Below are 22,900 nucleotides of genomic sequence, written 5' to 3'. Positions count from 1 at the left end.
GGGGCTGGCCTGCCAGGGTGCAGTGATGGGTGCGGGGCTGGCCTGCCGGGGTGCAGTGATGGGTGCGGGGCTGGCCTGCCAGGGTGCAGTGATGGGTGTGGGGCTGGCCTGCCAGGGTGCAGACCCCATGCGTCTGGGTGCTGCGAGGCTGCTCGGGGGAGCAGGAGGGGTCTGCGCCGGGTCTCCAGGCTCTGCGGCTCTCATGGAGAGAGCTTGAGCTTGCTCCTATGCGCTGGAGACAGCTGTTGCGGGGTCTCCAATGCTGAGGCCCATGGGCTCCTGGGTGACCTGTGTGGGGGGCGTAGATTAGCCCTGAGTGGGCCGAGGCATGAGGGTGTCTTGGAACTCATCTAACCCAGGTGGCAAACAGAGGCCGCCTGACTGCCACAGAGAATTGACAAGCAGTGGCGTCCTGGAATTCCCATGAGATGGCGGGAGAAGGTGTTGTGATTGATCCGTCATGCCTGCCGTGTCTCAGGATGGGACCGGCCTCTCAAGCTACAGCTCAAGAAACTGAGAGGGGAGTGGCCTAAAGTGACCGCGAGAGTGGCCTGGTCTGGGCCGGCCTGGCCTCCACCCCACAGAGATCATCTCAGCTCTGCTCGCTCAGCCTCGTACCCGCCTCTGACATCCTTCCATTCCTACTTATGGCCCTCTCTGTCTGCCACCACCCTCCACGCCGTGGGTGCTTAAAGCCCCCGGCAGCTGCCCTCCCATCCCCCGACCTGTCCCTTCCTGATGTGCCAGCCCCTCCCAGCAGCAGAGCCTTCCCCGTCCTGAAGAAGACGGAGCCGAACTCTGCCATCCTGGCGGCATCTGTGCACAATGGGAACATGGGGACCCCGTGCGTGCTTCATGGCTGCTATCAGGAGACACGACAGCGGGTGGCTCCTGTCCAGTGCCTCCCAGGCTGCGGCAGGACCATGCAAAACACCATGCGCTCGCCCCATTTGGTCTCACAAGTGCCTGGGGGGTGGGGGTCGAATGCAGGTGGATGATCATTTCTATATAGAAACACGGATGTGGAAACCGTCTCCTGGGAGAACCGGCATTGCCAGGTTGCTGTGGGGCACCCGGGCCTTTCCAAGGGGATGTGCTGCAGCCCTCTTAGTGACCCTTAGAATTATTCTCCACTCCACAGACTAGACGGGGGCGTGAAGCAGTTGGGCTGTTTGCTGGCACAGGCCGCAGTCCATCATCTGAGCCCTGCACAAGCCTTCCCGACTTCTGAGACCTCACAAGCCCTCACTCAAATTGGGTCAGGACAAATGGCCCAGGCTCCCCAAGGGTCTCTTGTGTGGCCCTAGGCCCCAGGACCTTCCACTCACCTGCTCCCTCGCTCGGAGAAGCATGCTCACCCTAGAAGGCCCAGGGAAGATACCACCTCCTCCAGGAAGCCTGCCTTGACTGCCCCAGTGGACGCTTACTCTCCCTGACCCAAAGTCTCTGCAGGACCTCACCCTTTGCTGGCTGCCCCTCTCACCCTGGTGCAGGGGCCAGCATGTGTGCCCTCCTCCACCCAGCACTGTACTGATGCCCGATCTGGGGCTGGAGGAGCACTGTGGAGAAAATAGATGAACACCGTGGACCCAAGTGTCTGTGGCTCCTGAAAACTGCAGGTGAGGACCAGCCGAGGAGGGCGTCCCCAGCAGCGCCCGTCCCCACATGTTTGGCACCCAGGCAGCCCCCATGTGGTCCCTGCAAAGAAAGGGGGCTTTGGCTGAGCCCAGCGCGTTGTGTGCAGGGACCGCCCTGGAGTGGACGTGGCGGGAGGGCTGGCCGCACCTCCCACGCGCACCCTCTCCCCCAAGCCCCAGATGCGGAGCAGGAAAGAGTTAAGTCCTCTGTGAGCAACTGTGCGAAGGAAGTGGTAAACAATTTTTCTCTCCCTCGGCTAAATTAATATGCAAATTCCCAAACCCCCCTCCATTCCCTTCCCCTGCCTTGAAATTAGCAAGGTAGAATGCTTGGGCTAATTATGCATTCAAACGAGCAGGCTGCGTTCGCCCGGCGCTAAGAGGATGCTGCAAATGATTGTGAGAAGATGGAATTGACATTCGAACGCGGCCCTCCTGGTGCATCTGGAGCCGCTCTCCTGCATCTAGCAGATGGAATCCGGCAGTGACCGCCGGCCACCCCCTGGCCCGGGAAAGGGCTGCAGCAACTAGCAGTCGGCTCTGCACCCTGGTCCCAGGCGAGGGAAGAGGGGGGCCCGTGAGCAATCATCTAGCCTCCCTTTTCCCCACCGTGGAACCCCACATTGCCAGCCTGGCACATAGAGCCTCCCCAGGAGCCTTTGGTGCTGATATCCTGAGGTCAGAACCTAAGACGGGAGTGCTAGGGTGAAGGCCGTGGCAGGCAGCAGGAGCCACAGAGGCCGGACTGGGTCCAGACAGGGGGCCTCAGGCCAGCCGTGTGAAGCAGAGCCTGGAGCTTTGCCAAGGGGCCTCCAAGCAGGGCGGGTGGGGGTGGCAGAGCACTTGGCATCCTTGCTGCAGCCACCCTCACCACCAGCCCCGACAGCCACGGCCCCTCCCAAGCAGATGCGCTATAAATTGCTGTTCTAAGTAAAATTTGGCTTCAGAATGGAGTTTCTCTGCAAAGTCCGAGTTTGACTAGGAGGGAAACAGAGGCCAGAGGCTGCCTGGCATCAGAGATGGGCAGGGCCAGCAAGGAGCAGGCAGGCTCGGGAGCCCTGACTCTGAAAGCTAAGACGGGCCAGGCTGGAACCCTTTCTCACAGGGCCTCACTCTGCATTTACTGGAGAAACCCAACCTCCCTGCCTGTCGGGGCCTGTCCCACCCCATCCTTCCAGCCACCTCCTACCACATGCCTGTCAGAGGCCCCAGACACAGGAGCCCTCAGGTTGCACACCATGGGGCCCTCTCCTGGCATGTCCTCTTCCTCACCTCCGTCTCAGGTAACCAGTCTCAGGGCCCTGTCCAGACCGACTGCCTCCGCCCAGCCTTCTGTCTCTCCCCTCGCTCCCTGGGCCACTGCTCTTGTGAAGCCTCATGAGGCCTCTTTTATTCCTGTGGAGCATGGACGCTTAACATTCCCAAAGTCCAAGCATGTCTTTTCCACTTGTCTCTAAACCCTTGCAGGACACAGCTTTGTGTTGGATCTCTGGAGCACTCATGGCACCTGGTCCTGACCTTAGCTTTCTTAAAGACCTGTCCATGGGGATGCTGATGAAAGGCTTGGTTAGGTAGCCCCCAATCTGCTACACATGCTATTTGTAGCTGCACATGAGAAGGAGGCTCCTTTTGGAAATGTGTGCCCAGCACTTCCAAGGAAGTCCTGGGAGGATCCACACACTGATCCAAGTCCACTCACACTGCAAGCAGCAGCATTATCATCACATCATCATCATCCCCACCACCACCATCATCATCATCATCATCCCCACCATCATTATACCATCATCACCATCATCATCATCACCACCATCATCATCACCATCATCAGCATCATCATCCCCACCATCATTATACCATCATCACCATCATCACCATCCCCATCATCACCATCATCATCCCCACCATCATTATACCATCATCACCATCATCATCACCATCATCACCATCCCCATCATCAGCATCATCACCACCATCCCCATCGTCATCACCATCATCATTATCCCCATCCTCACCATCATCATCATGGCAACAATCCTTACCCGTTTTCTGGGCATTGACTTGGTATCAGACGTCATACAGAAGGGTTTAGACACAGGATCACTTTGAATCTGCACAGCTCTTTTGAGGTATGTACTATTATTATCCTCGGTCTACAGATGAAGAAAGTGAGGTCCCTAGCTAGTGATAGAGCCTGAACTTGAACCTAGGTCCTTCTGACACCAAAATTCCAAGTTCACAGCCCTATATTCTTCTCCCCATTTGCTCATGGACATGCCTTCCAGTGAGGGGACAAAGACCAAAGAAGTGGCTCATGCAAGCATAAATGGAGACCTCTGAGGCCAGAGTTTAAGTCACGACCCGAGGGGTTTAGATTAGACTAAACCCAAGACTTTCCAATAATGTGTGTTTTTAGTTCTCAGAATAATCAAGAGGAAGTGTTTTAGCAACTGCAGAGATTCTTGCCTCTCCCAGAATATGTAAAGACCAGCAGGCTGATGGATTGTGGGTGAGTCAGACCCAGCCCGGTGGCCTTACAGTACAACCTGATAGGGGTGCCTTGCCAGGCAGGCCAGCAGGTAGGTCAGGGGCCTGGGGTCTCAGGACGTAGAGGCTGTCCCTGCCCTCAGTTGGAGAGGACTGCAGACCCCTTCACTCCCTGACCTGGAGCAAGATGTGTGAGTCTGGTCCGTGGGGGTCACAGAAGCAGCAGGTGGACTGTCTGCAAGTCCTAGGCCAAGGGCTGACTGGGTCCGGTGACACTCTTGCTGCTGGCCTCAGTTTTCCTCTCTATCCAAGGGCTGACTGGGTCCGGTGACACCCTTTCTGCTGGCCTCAGTTTCCCTCTCTATCCCATTAGAGTGTTGGACTAGATATTCTCCAATGACCCTTTTCTTGCCTAAAGTTTTGTCATTCAAAGTGCAGGATGCTGTTAATTTGTCCATCTGTCCATCCAAACCCCAAAAACATTAACTGGAGGCGTCTGAGTGCACGGCCCTGACCTCTGAAGGAGCCGCAGGTCTAGAAGACGTAATGCCAGAGCAGCCCTCGTACCCACAGAGGAGAAGGAGAAGCCCAGAACCTATGGCCAAACCAAGACACACGCGGGGAAGTGCCTGGTCCTCAGAACCCAGGAGTGCCCGTGGAACAAGCACTTCCTCCTGCCTCCCACCTGCTCCCTTCCTACCATCCAGGGACAACAGCCCTGGTTTCCAGGTAGAGGCGTCCAGAGCGTCTGTGCCAGCCCCAACGGCCACACAGATGGATGATGTTAAATACTCAGCTGCAGTGAGGCTCCTGGAGCCGCCCATGAAGATACAAGGTGCAATGTGCACCTCGCTCCTAACACCCAGGGCAGACGTTTGTCAGTGCGGGAATGGCAGGAGGGGGAGGAAGACGGATCATCCCGGGCGTGCATCTCAGAGCCACCTACAGTGGTCATCAACAGGGAGCAGCAGCTCTGAGCAGCCCAGGAGTGGGTAGGAGCAGAAGTCAACAGGCAGGCGGGTAAATGCGTTCCAGCGCGGGGAGGGCTTGGAGAAAGGCCTGGAGCGGGACCCTTGCGTAAAGAAGAAAAGTGGCCGTTCTAGGAGGGCAGCAGTGAGACCCCAGGCTTCGTGGCAGGTTGGGCCCCAGAGGACATTCTGGGGGCCCGGTGGGATGATGGCAGCTGAGACGGGAGAAGGCCGCTGGACCCCACAGGCGGTGGCCTCGGTTCCGGAGGAGGCTGTCCCAATGGCCACCACACCTGGCCAGGCAGGGCCGTCAGGTGGGACCTAGGGGTGGTCACTGACTACTCTGGGCAGGCGCCTCCAGGAGGATAGAGGAGCCCCAGCACCCGCTCGCTTCGCTTCCTGGAACCGCCTCCCGCCTGGAGGGCCGGCGCCGCTGGAGGCCGGGGCTGGAATGCTTTGTCCCTCCACGGGGATGTACGGCCGGCCTCGCTGATTCTCCGCGCTCAGCCGCTCATTCTGGCGCAGCTGCCGCGCCGCCCTCCAGGCGCTGGGTAACTCCGGGCTGCAGTGCTGCTGCAAATTAACACCATTTGTTCTGTGGAACGTGCTTTATTTCTACACCGCATGCAGAGCTTATTACCCTGCCAGCAGCTCAGGGAGCAAGGCGGCTGGGACCTGGGGAGGCGGAGGGACGACGCGGCCCAAGCCCCTCTCCCCGCGCGTCCCAGCCCACTGCCTGCATGGGGCAGGGGCACTGGCCCGATCCCGGGTCAGTGAGCTCAGGAGGGGCTGGGGCGTCCCAGTCAGGGAGCTGGTTCCCGGGAGGGTCCTGGCTGCTTGTGTGGCCCTGGTGACGATGCCGGGGCTCCAGGATAGACGCGCCCAGGCAGCTTTTTTTCTGGCTCTGTGGCCTCTCTGCACTTCTATCTCCCGAAATGTGGAAGCTGAGGCTGTCCCTGTGAACGGTAGTGTAACCATTTCCCTGCCGCTGTAGGTGACGGTGAAGGTCGAGATGACCACTGAAGATAAAGGCTTGACCCAGAGGCCAGGAGCAAGGGGGCGTGGGAATCACAGAGGCCGGGGCAGCCCTAGAGCGCCCAGCAAGCCTTTTGGGCCCCTCCCAGCTGAGGGTGGCCCTGCACAGCAGAGCAGAGCCCAGGGTGAGCTGCGCAGGTGCGTGGAGGGGGCACCCCACGTGGGGCAGACTCCCGCCCAGAGGGGCCTCACTGTGGTCACCACCTACGGACCAGAGCCCGGGGCCGGGGTCTCATGGACCCCCTGACTGAGGAGACCCAGCAGAGCCAGACAGGGCCTGTGGACCGAGCAGAGGCTGGTGTGGACTCGGCTGGGGCCCGCTCCCTTCTCCTTTGACCTGGGACACAAAGGTCCTCTCTGTGTAGGACTCACTGACCGGCCGCTTTGTACTCCTCACACAGCTCCCAGGCCCTGGAACTTTCCGTCCACCTTGTCCTTCTCGGCCTCACCAGCCCTGCCACGAGGTCCGCCGCCCACATGGCCTGGGTGGGGGGGCTGGCGTGAACACCTGGAGTGCAAGGCTGGGGTGGTTTTGCTCAACGTCACGAAGTCTGATCTCCACGCACGGAACCTGGCGTGGTGCCGACAGTGTGTGCGTGAGCGCACGGACAGAGGTGTGGACGGATGACGGCACGTGACTGCAAGGCGGGGCTGGCCACCACACAGCTAGGGGCAAGGTGGACTCCAGGAGCCCGGTCTTGTTGGCGTGGGGTAAGGAGCCCTCGGCCACCAAGGTACTGAATGAAGAGGTAGGGAGAGTTCCTCCTCCCCGGACCTGTGAGGGTGGTCCTGGACACACAGGCGCTGGCACCCTCCTATGCGGGGTGGCAGCTGCCCTCCCTTCAGAGCCCAGCTCCAGGGCTGATGTGCCCACACACCTGGCACTGGGCTGTCGAGTGGCAGAGGTGGCAGGGAGGCCTCTGGGCTGGGGGAGGGCGCAGCAGCTGGACCCCTGACCCTTAGCAGAGCAAAGGGGAGGCGGAGGCCCAGCCACTGTCACGGGAGGCACAGTGGGCGGCCAGGGTGGGCGCCCACTCCTTCCTAGGGTTTGTTGGGAGGCCAGCTCCCTCTCCGTGGTGTGTGGAGCTGCAGAAGGCTTTATGTCAAGAGGCAGAAAGGCCCATGAATATTTCATTAGGGAAGCGACGTGGGACCGCCAGGAACATCTGGCAGGAGTCTCTAGGGAGCTCCACGGCAGCGCGGGAAGCAGGGACTGTGAAATTCGGAGGTGGAGGGAGGAGGGCTGCAGCAGGCAGGAGGGTCCCCTGTTCCGCTGTGGCCGGGCAAGGCTGTGCCCCTGACAAAGACCAGCCCTGTGCAGGGGCAGCTGTGGGTGAAACAGCGGGGGTGACGGCAGGGCCAACTTCCTCGATTCCCGGACAGCCCCCTGCCCACCATTCCTACTCAAGCCCATGGCCAGGTCAGAGCAGCTGAGGGTGGGAAGGGGCCTGAGAGAGGGTCTCCACCTGGCGTCAGGCAGGGCTGGAATGGGGCGCCGCAGGGGCGGCCCACACCTGGCGCATGGGATGGGGCTGTGGTCGGGGCCGGGGGGACCTGCATCTGTTGCTGGATGCCCCTCAGTGGGCGAGGTGCCTGCTGGGTGTTCAAGCCTGTGGGTTCGGGGGTGGGGGTTGAGGGCTGGGAGGTGGGGGGTAGGGGGGAACCTTGCCCAGCGGAGCAGGAGAAGCCTGGTCCCCCGTCCAGTCTCCGTCGTGGGGGCCGCAGCTTCCAGCTTGTCCCACCCTCCGTGCCGTTTTCAGGTCCCCTGGAGCCCTCGAGGGAGGGGCACCCGCTCACGCCACTCTCCTCATGACTGAGGCCTGGGACCCACAGGTGCCGCCATCCCACGCAGCACAGCCCCAGGCCGGGGTTCCAGCTGGCACCTTGCCCACCTAAGTCTCCTCTGGGAATCCTAGAATGTGTTGTGCCCCGCCCCCCACCCCCAAGCCTGAGGGACCAGGGCCACTGCTGTGCCCCCGAGTCCCCGGGGCCCCCTTGCCTGAGTGTTTATCCCACTGACACCCATGCTGGGGCCCGCCCTGGCTGCCCTCCACGCCCGTGCCGTCTGAGGGGACTGCAGGGCCGGGTCCAGGGACCCGCTGGGGAAGCTCACCTGCACCAAGGCCCTCCCAGGATGACCCCCAGCGCCAGCACTTTGAAGGGGAAGCCCCGTGTCATGCAGTGTTGGCCAGAGTCGGCCACAGCAGCGCCTCCCGGGGCTTACGGGGAAGAGGAGGCTGAGGACGGCCAGTTCCTGGGAGCCCCGGCCCACCCCCGCCCCCGGGACGTCTCAGGCTGGGCCTCTGCGGGGCTCTGAGCCTTTCCCTGCAGCTCTGAAGCACAGCCCAGACCCCTCGTGGGCCTTCAGTCCTGCCAGGCCTGTCCGACCCCAGGACCCTGTGTTCCCAACCTCTGCCCAACCCCTGGGCGTCTGGACCAGATGACCACTGCCCTCCCCTGCCCCCCCAAGCCCTCCCTGCCCCTCAGCCCAGCCTGGGCTCCTGACCTTGGCCTCAGAGGCCCCTCCTAGCCCCTTCAAGGTGGAGGCTCCCATGGGCCAGCCCGGTCCTAGGCTCGAATATTTAAGGTCCATGGGCCTAGCGTTCTTCTGGGCTTCCAGGAGCTGGGGGCCCGGCCACCCAGCCGTCTTCACCCCAGCCCCTGCCCATGTGCTCTAATCGCCCCTCCAGTGTAACCTTCTTTCTGGGACTGGACTGGCTGCCCAGAGCCCCTGGCACAGCCAGGGCCCCTCTGTGCCATGCTCCTGCCAGGGCATGGGTCTGGTGCTAGCCTCTGCCAGCTGATGCTGTGGCTGGCAGCCTCTGCCATCCTGCTCGCCATGGATCACGCTGAGGGGCCACAGCCAGACACCAGGGCTACAGCCAGACACCGGGGCCACAGCCAGACACCAGGGCTACAGCCAGACACCGGGGCTACAGCCAGACACCGGGGCCACAGCCAGACACCGGGGCCACAGCCAGACACCAGCTCCACGCTGGCCCACTTGCGTGTCACCCACCTTTCTGCAGGTGAAAATCCCCTCTCCCATGGCCCCCAGCTCTTTCTGCCCAGCCTGTAATTGCTGGGAAGGGCAGCAGGACTTTGCCTTGGAGCTGCTGGGGAGTCCCTCACCTCAGGCTCCTTCCCACTCTCAGCAGCTGGGCTCGCTGCACCGTCACCTGCACTCCTGCTACCGCACATTTGGCGTCTGTCCCATCGTTCCGCACAGGCTCTGAGGCACCAAGCCAGGCTGGGAGCAGGAGGTGGGGCAGGGGCTCTGGGAAGATGGGAGGGAGGGCAGACGCACTTCCCTAGGAGCCGTGGGCCCCAAGATGCAGCCCTGCAGCCCACACCTGGGGACAGCGACCAACATTCGGGGACCATCTGGGGGACTATACGGAACTGGGCAGAGGGGACCTGGCCCTGGGGGCCCACAGGGCATCAGGCGGAGGTGATGCGGCCGTGCGACCCCAGAGGGAGATCAGAGCACCGCAGCCCCCGTGGGCACCCCATGCTGGCCCCACCCAGCCCACCCAGCCGAGCTCCCTGGAGTACTAAGGGCCAAGCACACCTGGAAACAGGCCCCAGGGCAATGCTGGGGGAGCGGGGAGGAGCCGTCCTCTACCAGGTTGGCCCAGACCCCTGTGGGATTCAGCCCTCCCTGACGCTGCCACGCCCTGCAACCCAATGCCAGGCCAAGATCCAGCCCCGTCCTCTGGCACCCGACGCAGATGCCAGGTGCCCACACCCCGCGAGCCCGCACGCTTTACCTGCGCTGCCGCTGCCAGGATCCACCTGCCCCAGCCGGCCGTCCCTGGCACCTCTGCCAACTGCTGCCGCCTCCCGCCACGGCTGCCAGTGATCGCGGTGGGTTTTGTGGATGGGCGTTTGGCCCCATGCAGCCGCTGGCATATGTCGGTGGCACACGTCCATCCTCACCGCACGCTGCCCGCACCTTCCTCCTCCCCGTGCCTCTGGAGTCCCCAGCGCCAGCTCGGAGAGGAGTTGGCACGGATGGAGGCTGGCCAGCGTCTCGCGGCTGAGTATAGGCACGCTTCTTTTTTTTTGTATTTTAAACACACACACATACTCTCGCACGCACACATGCCAAGCCCCCACCCCTGGCAACACACATCCCTTCTGTCAGGAGCAGACACAGCCAAGAAAGCCCAGAGCAGGCGGGGGCAGAGAGAAGGGGCTTGGCCGAGTGGAGGAACCTCAGCCCACAGCTCCGTCCCTGCCCGTCCCCATTGCTCTCCCTCTTACGTAAACCACCAGGAAGAAGAAGAAGAGAAAACCCGGATCCACGTCACATCGCGGAGCCTCCTGATTGGGCATCCCTTCCCCGGCTGGGTCCCCTGGGACACGCACCAGCCCTGGCCACCCTGTCCCCTGCCCAGCCCCCCACGTCTCCCAACAGCCTGCCATGGTGACCACACCCAGCTCCCTGCGTTCCTTCTCTTGAGAGGCGTTTATTCATTGAGTGCCAACCCTGGCTCCTGTGCGGACACGGCGGCCGGTAAGACAGCAGGGCTGGCCGAGTCTGGCGGGATGACCCCAGGGGTTGTTGCCTGCCATGGACACAGCCCCGGAGTCCTGACCTATGTCTGAGGGGCAGAGGGCATCCCAACCGGACGTGAAAGGCCAGCCTCAGGCTGAGGACGGGGTGGAAAAGAGCCTCGGCCAGGCTTCTGCTAGAAAGCGGTTGCCAGCGCTTGCTCTGTGCTGACTGTGCTGTCTATGTCGCCTCTCTTGCTTGAAGAACCCCAGGTTGGTTATGCGTGACCTCTGACCCTGGAGACGCAGGTGACAACTCCCGGGCATCGGGGAGACGCGGTGTTGGGGACGGACCCGGCGGTCATAGCCTCCAGCTCCTCTTCCTGCATGGAGTGACCTGGGACCGCAAGGCGGAGCTGGTGTCCGAGCCCTGAGGATGAGGCTGCTCCCTCTGCAAGGTGGGTGAGGAGCCAGGATGAGCCAAGGGAGTGGCCACCCTGCCCTGACGGCCGCCACGTCACTCTGGAAGACAACCCAAGCCTGTCTCCCCACACCTCGCAGACGGCGTGGTGCAGGGAGAATGCTGGGCAGGTGCTGGAGGGCCCGTCTCCCCACGCCTCATGGACGGTGCGGTGCAGGGAGGAGAAGGCCGAGTGGGAGCTGGAGGGCCCGTCTCCCCGTGACTCATGGACGGTGCAGCGCAGGGAGAAGGCTGGGCAGGTGCTGGAGGGCCCGTCTCCCCACGCCTCATGGACGGTGCGGTGCAGGGAGAAGGCTGGGCAGGTGCTGGAGGACTGAGTGCGGGCCCCTCCAGGACGGCTCCCTGCCCCTCCGTGCACCGGGTCCTGGGGCCAGGACAGGTTGCATCTGGGTCACCAGCCCCCTCAAACCTGCTTGCCTGAAGTCGGCCGACCCTGGCCACTGGTCGCCTGGTGGCAGAAGCCTCTTCTGGGCATTTTCAGGCACCGCGCTGCTCTTCAGTGTTAACTTTTTTTTATCCAACCAAGGACAACCTTAGTGAGCTTCAGAAACCCCCCGAATGCCCCAAAATGGACAAACAAGGAACATCACCACAGGATGCTAACACCCTCTGGGACTGACCCTGAGACTCGGCCCTGAGATGCTCTGAATACCCTGTGGACACCCCAGAGCCGCAGATTGCGTGGCTGGGGCTCCTGCAGCCACCCTGCTCCCCAGAACCTCGTCGTCTTCCCGGTGCCCTGCAGCAGGAACACAGGGCCAACCCCCAGGGCATGGCTGGGAGCTGCAGGAGTGAACGGGGAGCTGCCTGTGGCATCTGCCCTGTGGCTGTCACTCCCCTTGCCTGCTCCCAGTCCGAGTCTGACAGGTCCCACCCTGGGCCCTGCCCCGTCCCGCCCTCGAGGCCACGCCCCCTCTGTGCCACCCAGGCTGCTCCTGGTCACAGTTTGCGTTTAGGCTGCAACCTCTGACCTCAGGCGTCTGGGTCTTCCTCTGCATTGGGTGTTCCCAGGCCCCAGGCTGGAGGAGGCTCTGGAAGGTGTGGCCTAACCCTCGGATTGGGGAGGCGAGGGGCCTGGGCTGCTCAGCTGCCCTTGTGGCCTTGCCCACATGGAACCCGGCACCTGCTGCCTCCCTGGGTTCACTCTGTTCCACCACACGGGCCTTCTTGCTGCCCCTGGAATGTTCCGGGAGCTCCTCCGCCCAGGCCCCGGCTGTTCCCTCAGCCTGGACGCTCCTCCTGCAGGTCCCAGAGGTGGCTCTGTGGCCCACCGTGGCTACCCAGGAGGCCTGACGTCTGAGGCACACTGTGACCGCTGCAGGTGACATGTGATGTGAGGCGCAGGAGCCGGGAGAAGGGCAAGCAAACCCCACCTTCCTCTGCACCCTCCTCCCTGTTCTCAGCTCATCTGGAAGAGAAGGGAAGGCTCGAGCGCGGGGCCGCTCAGTGGGAATCAGCACACACCTGCCAAGCACCCTCGCGGCGCTGACCTTTCCTTTAACCACCTGGGTGCCTGGGCGCGTCCTGCTAAAATGAAACCATGTGCGGCGGACCAGTGGGGAAGAGCAGATGTGAACCCGGGGCAGTGAACCACCAGCGTGTCCAGCTGTGGGGCTGGGACCACTTTGGGACGCCATCAGATCAAGGGCAGGCAGGAGGGCCGGCCCCGCAGCCACAGTCTGACTGCAGAGCGACACCATGGGCTGGAGTGACCGCTGGGGAGGGACGGAGCCTGGAATCATCAGGGAGCACCTGGCTTCCCCCCACCTTGTGTGGGCAGCTGCTGGCATTCAGCCCCCACCCTGCCAGCCCCCACCTGGGCTCCCCTGGGTTCCACCCGTCACCCCAACGGATGGCCTGAGTCAGGGGACCCCCAGTGAGAGTCAGCTCCCTGCTGCCGGCAGGTCGCACACCTCATCCATCACGGGGCACCACTGGCAGGATCTCAGGAGCCCCAACACCTTCCAAGGCCTCTCGCAGTCAGCACCTCCCCAGCTAGGGCCTCCAGGTCCCCGAGCGGGTGCCACCGGGCTGCTACCGCTGGAAGAGAGGCATCTCCTGATGGCTGTAGAAGGGGCCCCTCTCCTGGGTTCACGGCTCTGTGGGCCTCCCTGCCCGGGCTCATGCAGAGCACCTGGCCTCCTGGAGCTGGGGGCAGAGGCTGAGCCCATCCTGCGGCTGTTGCTGGTCCCACACGTGCAGAGATGTGCAGACTACAGGCTCAGCTTCGCACGTCCGTCCCTCAGCTTCCTGAGTAGGATGTGAGGGCCCAGTGAACCCCCAGATTCAAACATCAGGGCCAGTGCCAGAGCCAAAGCCCCATCCCCAGAGCAGGTTAAATGTCATCGTACAGCCATGTGCGGTGGCCGGGTCTGCGTGCTGGGTTGTGACGTTACGTGCCCCGCCTGTGTGTGTGCGTGAGCACAGGTGGACTTCCAAGTGTGGGCAGAGCCACGTGCAGGTGATCCTAGGTGTGCATCTGCCTGTGAGCACGTGGGAGAGCGCGCCACCGTATGTGTGGTCCGTGAGCATCCACCAGGTGCATACACACCACGAGCTACTGTGAGCGTGCAGGGTTGCGTGTGTGCCCATGAGCCTCCGTGAATGTGCAGGAATGCATGTGTGTCTGGGCATGTGTGTCCGTGTGCACCTGTTTATGTGAGCGTGCTGCAGTAGGTGCTGGTAGGCAGGAACCCAAAACCTGCAACAGCCCTGCCTGGCAACGTTCACACATTTCTGTGGTGTAAACTCTCCCACCAACTTCAAGCTATGACATGACGTCACTCAATTATGATGTGATGTCACTCAATTATGATGTGATGTCACTCAGTTTGGAGCAGGGAAGAGGGGAGCCCCATTGGCCCCCACAACCGGTTCAGGCGGCTCCAGCACCACTGGCCATGTGCACCTGTCTGCACACGTGTGTGACGACATGAGTGTGATGTCTTGCCCTGAGTCCCCGTGTGGCGCTGCATGTGACTGTGGGCCTGGTGTGTGTGTCTCTGTGTGCCACGCTCAGTGCTGGGCCCCCTCAGCTCCATCAAGCCTCAGTGTCAGCCCCTAGGTGAGCCCTGGGGAAGAGCAAATGGGTTCCTCCTGCTGGGAACTGCCTGGTCACCCCACCCTGCCCCTCCACACGGCCATGGCAGTCAGCATCAGTGCAGAGCCAGGGTCCCACAGCCCACCCTGCAGACCCTCCCGGTGGCTGACAGTTAAGATTGGAGGGAGGCAGGGAGGGCAGGCAGGTGGGTGAGGCAGGGCACCCGGGTCAGCCCCGATAGCCAGCCTCGTTGGGAGCAGCCTTCCTGTCTTCAGCTGTGAAGCGGGGCAGGCTCAGGAAGAGAACTCTCAGACAATCGTGGGGGCCCAGGTGCCTTGGCCCTTGGCTGCGCTGACAGCACGTTCCCAGCCATGCCCGATGATGCTGGGGGCAGCCCTCTAGAACCTCGGTTCTCAGTGGCACCCCTGACACCTTGGATTCCACCCCGTGAGGACAGCCTGTGCCTCAGAGCGGCCACCACTCCTGCCTTAGCGCGTTCAGGAATTGGGCCGCCAGCAACGTCAGGACGTCCTCACGGGCCTGTGGGGCCAGCCCGCCCCGGGTTATCCGCTCTTCCCACCCCTCTGCAGGGCCGGGATTGGCCGTCCCACCTCACGCCGGAGGCAGCAGGCCCAGTGGGAAGAGGTCACCTGTCCAAGGCCTGGACTCTCATCTTGGGTTCCCTCCACCAGTCCCGGCTGTCCTTGAGGTCACCAGCCCCAGCGCCCACAGAGCACTCAGCAGTGCCAGCCCAAGAGAGAGTGAGCAAAGCCAGCTGGACACAGGAGCCCCTGCCCTCCTTCCTGTCCTCCTCCCAGGTGGATGCGGGATCCTGTCCTCCTTCCTGGCCTCCCCTCCTTCCCTTGAGATGTCTCCAGGACAGATGCAGGGTGGAGGGAGGGTGCCCGCCAGGCCACTTGCTCAGCCTTGAGCTGCGGTGTGGACCACTGGGCATTGGTGAGAGGCAGTGGCGTGTGCCCAGCAGGGCCCTGCAGAGCCAGGATGAGAGGAGGGGAGGGGCCGAGCACCTTCCACCCTGGGACACCTCCTTCCACCGCCTCCTCCTGGACAGCTGCAAGTCTTGGGCCTCCGGGAGCCTCCTTAGAGGGAGCCCAGGCCGGTCTGAGATGGTGCAGTCTGTGCTGGGCCCTCCTGCCCCACCAGCCCTTCCTGCCTGTCTCCTCCACCAGGGCCTGGAGCCTCACGCCTGGGCTCACTGGCAACCCAAGCTGCCACCAAGCCCAAGCTGCTTCCAGTTCCACACACATCAGAGGTGCTCACGCCACAATTACCCTGAACAGCGCAGATGCTGCTGTGAGGAAACACTGAGGGATTGAGAGCCGCTGGTTTTGTCTGCAGTTAACAAGCGAGCCACTCGGTGCAGGCAGCAGGAGGGTCCCCGCTGCCAGGTGGGGGTGACAGGAGCACCCAGTTAACTTTAACCCTGGCTTTAACCCTGGCCAGGGAGGTGCCAGGGCTGGGCTGGCCTGACTTGAGGGGTAAGGAAAGGCTGTCGTGTCCGGCGTCACCCCAGAGATGACGTGGACTGTCAGGGCTGTGCCCCGATGGGGGTAGCCCCTCCCTGCCCCTGGGACCCAGGCCCTCAGGGGCTGTGTCACGGGATGGTGGGGCTCCAAGCCTGGGGGTGCAGGTTCAGAAGGAAGGCTGGGTTCCTGCCACGGGCAGAGGGGTCCGGGCCCCAAGGGCGGGCACATAGGGCACATCCCTTGACCCTCTGGAGCTCTCTTCTTCCACAGCTCGTGGGCCTCATGGGTCATCCAGGAGCATTGGTTCAGAAGCCTCTGCAGGCCCTTCCAGCCTGAGACGAGGCCTGGAGGCTGAGGCAGGAGCCCAGGTAGCAGCAGGAGGGGCCCCAGCTGCGTCCGTGAACCCTGGCAAAGGTGGCGAAACCTTGCCTCCAGCCTCAGCTTCCCTGGGCAGCTTGGCCTCCACAGCAGGAAGACCATGGGAGAGTGGCCAAGGGGGTGCCACTAGGGTGGTGGCAGGACGGTGGAGACAGGCCCCACCCTTGACCTTCTGCCCATCAGTGGATGGATGAAGAAAGCGTGGCACACCCACAGTGGAGTACTATGCAGTCCTCAAAAAGGAGCAACGCCACGGGCGAGCCTGGAGGACGTCACGCTAAGTAAAATCAGCTGGGTGCGGAAAGACACACACTACCCATCTCACAAATGTGTGGCATCTAAAAATGTCAATCCCCCTTAGAAGCTAAGAGTAAAGTGGTTGTGAGCTTGGGGTTAACCATTGGGATTGAGGAGATAAAAGAAAATAAATAAAATAAAATTTATAAGGAAAGGCGAAGGACGTAGAATACTTAAAACAATTACCAGGTGCGGTGGCTCACACCTGTAATCCCAGCACTTTAGGAGGCTGAGGCAGGCAGATCACGAGGTCAGGAGATCAAGTCCATCCTGGCCAACATGGTGAAACCCCATCTCTACTAAGAATACAAAAATTAGCCGGGCCTGGTGGCAGGTGCCTGTAATCCCAGCTACTTGGGAGGGTGAGGCAGGAGAATCTCTTGAACCCAGGAGGCAGAGATTGGAGTGAGCCGAGATTGTGCCACTGCACGCCAGCCTGGGTGACAGAGCAAGACACCGTCTCAGAAAAAAAAAAAAAAAAAAAAAAAAAACTTGGCCAGGCGCGGTGGCTCACGCCTGTAATCCTAGCACTGTGGGAGGCTGAGGCTGGTGGATCACCTGGAGTCAGCGGTTCAAGGCCAGCCTGGCCAACATGGCAAAACCCCGTCCCTACTAAAAAATGCAAAAAGTAGGCCAGGCTCAGTGGCTCACGCCTGTAGCGCCAGCATTTTGGGGGGCTGAGGTGGGTGGATCATGAGAGCACGAGATTGAGACCAGCCTGGCCACCATAGTGAAACCCCATCTCCACTAAAAATACAAAAATTAGCTGGGCATGGTGGTTGTGCCTGTTATCCCAGCTACTCGAGAGGCTGAGGCAGGAGAATCACTTGAACCTGGGAGGCGGAGGTTCTAGTGAGCCAAGATCGTGCCACTGCACTCCAGCCTGGGTGACAGAGTGAGACTCCATCTCATACAAACAAAACCAATCCTGAAACAAGGGAGAAAAAGGTGGAGGCGTCACTCTAGTGGGCGTGGATATTAAAGCCTCATCCATCGTGACGACGTTGAGAAAGTGACGTGCGTGCAGCAGGGTAGACTCTCCAACCAACGGAATAGAACAGAAAACCCAGAAACTGACCCACACAAATATGCCCACCTGATTTTTGACAAAGGTATAAAAACAATTCAGTGGAAGAACAGCAGTTTTTCAACAAATGGTGCTGGAAGAATCAGACATCTATAGGCAAAAAAAAAAAAAAAAAGGAACTTTGACCTAAGTCTCATAACTTATAGAAAAATTAACTCAAAATGTACCCAGAGTAGGCAGACCCACAGGCACAGAAAGCCAATTTGAGGCTGCGAGGGGAAAATCCGCTCGTGTGTTTTGCTCTTGCCACTGCCAGTCATACGTTTGCTCCCGTCATCTTAGGGCGACGACTGCTTGGTGCTGCTCTGTGTGTTTGCTGTTTTCTCACCCTTGGTAGGTACATTTCACTCCATTTTTCGCTAGTTGCTAAACAGATACTCGTCCTGTTTTAATTTTCTAGTACTTGCCTTATTTTTCTCCGACCACGTGTGTGAGGCACCATTTCCCTGTGTGTGAGGACTTAGCCTGCCTCTGCCTCCCCTGTCACTGTCCTCCCAGGGATACTTATTTTTGTTGGCACGTGAAGAAAATGAAGACTCAGCTGATTGGTGTGATTTTGGTTTGCATATGAAGTTTGCTTCTGGAATTGTTGGTGGGACTTGCGTCCTGTTCCTTAGCCATGTCATAGTGATTACTGGGATTTGGGATCTTAGCCCGTCCGCCATGTGGATTCTTTCCTTACTCCGTTTTGCGATTTAAGGAAAGGCTCGGGCTGCTTCCCACAGCCTTTTAGGACTCTGTATGCGTGCGCTGAAGGAACCCCAGGCTGATTCTCAGGCAGACACAGTCCTGGTCAGTGCAGGTTGAATCTACAGGATGAAATCCAAGCTCCATATCTGTCCGCATGCGTCCCCCTGCCCAGCAGCAGCCCAGCTGGGCGGCCCCGCAACTGGCCCTAGGGTCTTTCCTTCTTCCTCGGGTTCTCCCCTCCTCCGCAAATCCCCCTCCTCCTTCAGAAGCAGCCCCCAGGTGTGGACACAGCACGTTGCTGAGGGTGTCCCTGAGCGCCCACTGTCTTCTGGCATGGACGGGGTGCCCAGCGGACACTGGGTGTGCAGTGAACTGGTGTGCAGTGCAGCCCTGAGTCCCGTGGGCTCCTCGCTTTCCCCCCGGGCTCCACTCTTTCCCGTGGGCTCCTCGCTTTCCCGTGGGCTCCATGCTCGCTCCCAGGACCAGCAGTCACCGTCCCTCCATGTGCTCACCTTGGGGCACCGGGCACTGGCTCCTGCCTGATTTATGGTCTTCCCCGCCCTGGGCTCAGCTGCCCCAGGGGCACTGGCCCCGTCTTCACCTCACGTCCCCAAATGAAGTACAGGAGCCACCTGGGGAGAAGTTTTAATAGGAGAAAAAATACCTTGTGATAGAAAACTAAGAAGAAGTAAAATAGCAGCTGGGAGCAGCTCCCCTAACGAATCCCCAGCTTCCATGGGCCAGTGGCCAAGACCTGGCCAGACAGGCCGGCAGCCTCCTGCCAGGGCCCTGGGCTAACAGCTGAGGCCACCTGCACCCAGGAAGTTTCGTAGTGATTTTCGAGGTCTGGTTACCGAAAGGGTGAAGGGGTGCTGGGCTCTGGGGGAAACGCTGACCTCCAGCCTCCACCCCCACGGTGAAGACCGTGAAGCCCCAGGGTGGGTGGGGAGATTCCTTGCAAAGGTGGCCCCATCCCTGCTCCCTTCACCCCTGCTGGTCCCCCATGAGGAGTGGGAACCCCTCACCCCTGCTTCTCCCCCACGAGGAGTAGGGACTCTCACCCCTGCTTCTCCCCCATGAGGAGTGGGAACCCCTCACCCCTGCTGCTCCCCCATGAGGAGTGGGAACCCCTCACCCCTGCTTCTCCCCCACGAGGAGTGGGAACCCCTCACCCCTGCCCACACAGGGGCTCTGCTGCTCCCCCACAAGAAGTGGGAAACTTGCAGTTTTCCGGGAGGGACTGTGCACCAACTCCAGCTTAGGCCTCCAGGGGCTCGGCCCTGGCTCTCCAAAGCTTCCATCAACACGGAGACAGCAGGGTCGGCAGAGCAGGGGGAGCCCATGAGGGCATGGCTGTGTCCAGCCTGGAGCGGGTCAGGGCAGGGGGTGGGGGGTGAAGCCCGGGGCCCAGGCTCGGCGGGGTGATGGGAATGAGGCAACCTGGCCCAAGGACCCAAAGCTGATGGAGACCCACAGACAAGGGGAGGTTGAGGAGCTGCAGGGTCTCCTGGTGGGGGTGGGGGGCTGGGACCACCCAGCCTCAAAGAGGCCGTGAGAACCACAGGAGCATGGAGGGGACCAAGCTGGGTCCCAGAGCCCAGAGCACAGAGGGTGGGAAGGACGGGCTGTGGACGAGGATGGGGTCTGACAAGAGGAGGGTGACAGAGCGGGGCGGCCATGGTGGCAGGAGGGCTGTAGTGGGAGGGGAGGGAGTGAGGTCTCTGGGAGCTGGAGAGAGGACAGGATGGGAGGGCTTGAGGGGCTCCTGAAGGTACGCACCGAGGCCTGCAGAGAAGCCAAAAAACGCTGGGCTTTGGGTGCCGCCTTAGAAACACAGGTCCAAAGGGAAATGCAGAGCCCCTCTCTACCCAGGCCCCACCCTCAAGGGCGGCTGGATGAGTGTGTCTGGGGGTGAGGGTGGTGGTCACGCTCCAGGCCCATCCTGGACAGGGATTCTGGGCCCGGGAAAGCTGCTGGAGCCTGTGGTCACCTTTGACCCCTGCGGCCTGGCTGCTCCTGACTGCGTGAGTTGATCCAAGGACAAAGCCAGGACCCCTGTCTTGGAGGGACAGTCCCACGCCCCCTGGGCCCCAGGCTGGCACACATGCCTCCTGGGCCACCCCCACCTGCCCCCCACCACCGGCACCCCGCTCTCTACCCTCCCAGGCCAGCGCACTGCCTCCTGGGCCAGCACCCCCTTCCTCCCCGGCACTTCACTTTCTACCCTCGCTCTTCTTCCCCAGCCGCGTCTCCTGGTCTGGTCCTGGAGCCGGAAGGCAGGGCTCTGTGCAGATGAGCTTGGGGCAGCCCACACCCTGCAAACCCTGCCAGGCTTCTGAGCAGCTGCTGACCTGCCCTGCTCCCCTGGAGCCTCACGCCTGCCTGGGGGGCAAGAAGCCTAAGTCCAGCCCCCTTCCACAGGGTCCCTTTAGCTTCTAGGGACACACGGGGGTGGGGTCCAGGTCCCCTGGCCCAAGGGCTGGAGGTGCCAGGGGCTCTTTGATTGCAGGAAGGGAGCCCCAGACTAGTAAGGGAAGGCCAAGGGGGCATGAGGAAGCTCGAGGGTGTCTGCCTGGTGCAGGGTCCCCACCCTGCTCCTTAGGCCAGGCTGTGTGCCCCCCTCTTCTGGGCTCTGCCCACCGGGCTGCTCAAGGGCCTGGTGCACTGGGCCTTATCCAGCCTCACAGCTGCCGAGACCCAACCCTGGCTGTGGGGCTGGAGCGTCCTTTGCACGGCGGCTCCATCTCCCCTCTGCACCGTAAGAGCCGACGTCTCCAAGGGCTTCTGCACTTGGGGGCCTCTTTGCAGGGGGAGTCTGCTGGCCCTGACTTGTCCTGGGGTGCTGGAGTGTCCCAGAAGGCCCAAACAAGAACAGGCTGAGAAAAGGGGGCACAGGTGGCCACGGCGCCAGGTGTGGTCCAGCCAGGCCAGGCCAGAGAAGGAGGAAGGGAGACTGGGTGGGGAGGGCCCAGCCCCTGGGAGTTTCCCAGCCGCTGAGGGCACCGGAAACGTGGGCTAGCCTTCTGCTGAGCGCGTGACCATCCCCACCCTGGTCACCTGCTAGGCTGGCTGGGCCACGTAACCCAGAAGCCCTCATGGCTTCCAGGAAAAGAGGCTGTCCAAGAGCCCTGACTCTGACCCATGGGCATGGGTGGCTCCGGGAGTGACCTGTGGGGAGGGGCACAGAGGAGCCTCCCCCGGCCTCAGCCTGGGTCTTGCCTCTGGGCTGCGGGAGCCGGGGACCCTCAGCCGTGTTCTTGGCTCCACACAGTCCCGAGCCCCACAAGATCAGCCCTGGCTTGGTTCTGTACGCTGCTTCCTGCAGGGGAGGGGAAGGGGAGGGGAATGGCCAATGGCTGGTGTTCAGGGTGCCTTGTGGGATGGCATGGCCCCTCGGCTATCAGGGAGTCCTGTTAGACTAGGCTCCTAACCAGGACCTGGGCAGGGGAGCATCACAGCACTGGGGCCCCAGACCACTGCCCACCAGCTGCCTGGGTTCCTCTCTGAACCTCAGTCTCCTCATCGGCCTGGCGGGAACAGTTGCTCGCTCCTGTTCTTCCCCCATCAGGCATGTGAACGTGTCTCCTTTCTCTCCACCAAGAGTGAACTCCCTTTGACGAGGCCTTGTGGTGGTTCAGGGAGAGATGTTCACGAAGCTAGTGTGTCCTGTGAGCCTGGCCCGTCACCCGACCTCTAGGCTTCACAAACCTTCAGATCTGAGCAGCACACAGTTGTGACCCTGTGGTTCCAGAGCTCCCTCTCCAAGTGGCTTCTCAGGGTCCCGCAGAGCAGGCCCAGCAGATCCAAGGCCAACCTCCTAGGACCGCAGCCTCCCACCCACAGGAGGGTTTCCCTCGGTCCTAAGCGGCCCTCCTTCCAGCACGGCAGGGAGACCTGGGGCTGCAGGGATTTGCTGGGAGAGCTCGGGGCCACCAGGACCTCCCTGCGAAAGACGTAGCCTCAGGCCAGGACCCTACTTCTAGAAGAGTCCTGCCTCTCGCCACCCGCCATGGCCTAAAAGGCACATTCTGAGGCGTTGCTTGCTTTGTAAATCATAACCCTGCTCTGTCTGGTGGCCCAAGGAGGGTGTCACAGACCAGGGCCTGGCTTAGAGCTCCGGGGGCCCAGCCCACCACCCACAGCGTGTGGCGAGGAGGCTCAGAAGGGCTGTGCAGTGTCCTCCACTCGGGATCTGCCCTTGGGGCTCAGCGGCGCCCCAGGCCGTGAGAGCAGAGGCGCTGTCCCCAGCCGTCCCCCAGTGCCGGAAGCTGGGCCCTCGCTGGGCTCCTTGGAGTCTTAGGGGCTCAGGCTCCCAGCGGCCGCCCTGCCCAGCTGCCCCGAACGGAAGTGTGCAGTGTGTGGGCGTCGGAACATTCCACCCACCGTGCCTGCTGCCGCCCACCCAGGGGACTGGGAAGTGAAATTGCTCGGTCTGTGCCGGGCGTGGCAGGTGAGGGCCGGGTGGGCCCACCAGGCAGATTTCTCAAGGGTGGCCTGGGAACTCGTCTTCTTCCAGGCAGCCGTGTCCGGGGTGGTGGTGGTGTCCAGGCACCTGGGGTGGGTGCTGAGTGTCCACAGCAGAGGAGAGATGGGCTAAACCCTTGGGGGTGAGGGAGACATCCCCACCCTGCCCCCAGGCTGCCGGCCCACAGGGAGGAAGCGATTCTGCAGCCAATCAGAGGGAGCATTGATTCTGCGGCCAATCAGAGGGAGTGTTGATTCTGCGGCCAATCAGAGGGAGCGTTGATTCTGTGGCCAATCAGAGGGAGCGTTGGTTCTGTGGCCAATCAGAGGGAACGTTGGTTCTGTGGCCAAT

At 61.7% G+C, this 22,900-nt stretch overlaps 2 protein-coding genes and 1 long non-coding RNA gene across 3 annotated transcripts; 1 reads left to right on the top strand and 2 right to left on the bottom strand.

Moving 5' to 3' along the window:
- Positions 1-5,865: 5,865 nt before the first annotated feature.
- LOC131383717 (uncharacterized) lies at positions 5,866-8,995 on the bottom strand. The gene is made up of 2 exons (XM_058440271.1): positions 6,504-8,995; positions 5,866-6,048 (listed from the first exon to the last, which is right to left on the bottom strand). The coding sequence occupies exon 1, from the start codon at positions 7,539-7,541 to the stop codon at positions 6,573-6,575; it is 969 nt and encodes a 322-aa protein (XP_058296254.1). The 5' UTR covers positions 7,542-8,995; the 3' UTR covers positions 5,866-6,048; positions 6,504-6,572.
- A 4,357-nt stretch (positions 8,996-13,352) lies between these two features.
- Positions 13,353-17,546, top strand: LOC116470700 (uncharacterized). Its single transcript, XM_032156185.2, has 2 exons — positions 13,353-15,644; positions 15,903-17,546. The coding sequence occupies exon 1, from the start codon at positions 14,517-14,519 to the stop codon at positions 15,480-15,482; it is 966 nt and encodes a 321-aa protein (XP_032012076.1). The 5' UTR covers positions 13,353-14,516; the 3' UTR covers positions 15,483-15,644; positions 15,903-17,546.
- LOC131383718 (uncharacterized) lies at positions 17,546-22,268 on the bottom strand. The gene is made up of 3 exons (XR_009213952.1): positions 21,793-22,268; positions 18,597-18,716; positions 17,546-18,203 (listed from the first exon to the last, which is right to left on the bottom strand). It is a non-coding gene; the product is annotated as an uncharacterized LOC131383718 (long non-coding RNA).
- Between the last annotated feature and the right edge of the window lie 632 nt (positions 22,269-22,900).

This window comes from Hylobates moloch, unplaced genomic scaffold (assembly GCF_009828535.3).
Source record: "Hylobates moloch isolate HMO894 unplaced genomic scaffold, HMol_V3 SCAFFOLD_6, whole genome shotgun sequence".
Lineage (NCBI taxonomy): Eukaryota > Metazoa > Chordata > Mammalia > Primates > Hylobatidae > Hylobates > Hylobates moloch.
Note: the sequence above shows the minus strand (reverse complement) of the source record. Positions and strands in the feature narration are given on the sequence as shown.

Excerpts from the sequence above, each read along its gene's own strand:
- LOC131383717 (XM_058440271.1), bottom strand. The coding sequence starts at position 7,541 with ATGGGCTTGAGTAGGAATGGTGGGCAGGGGGCTGTCCGGGAATCGAGG.
- LOC116470700 (XM_032156185.2), top strand. The coding sequence starts at position 14,517 with ATGCCCGATGATGCTGGGGGCAGCCCTCTAGAACCTCGGTTCTCAGTG.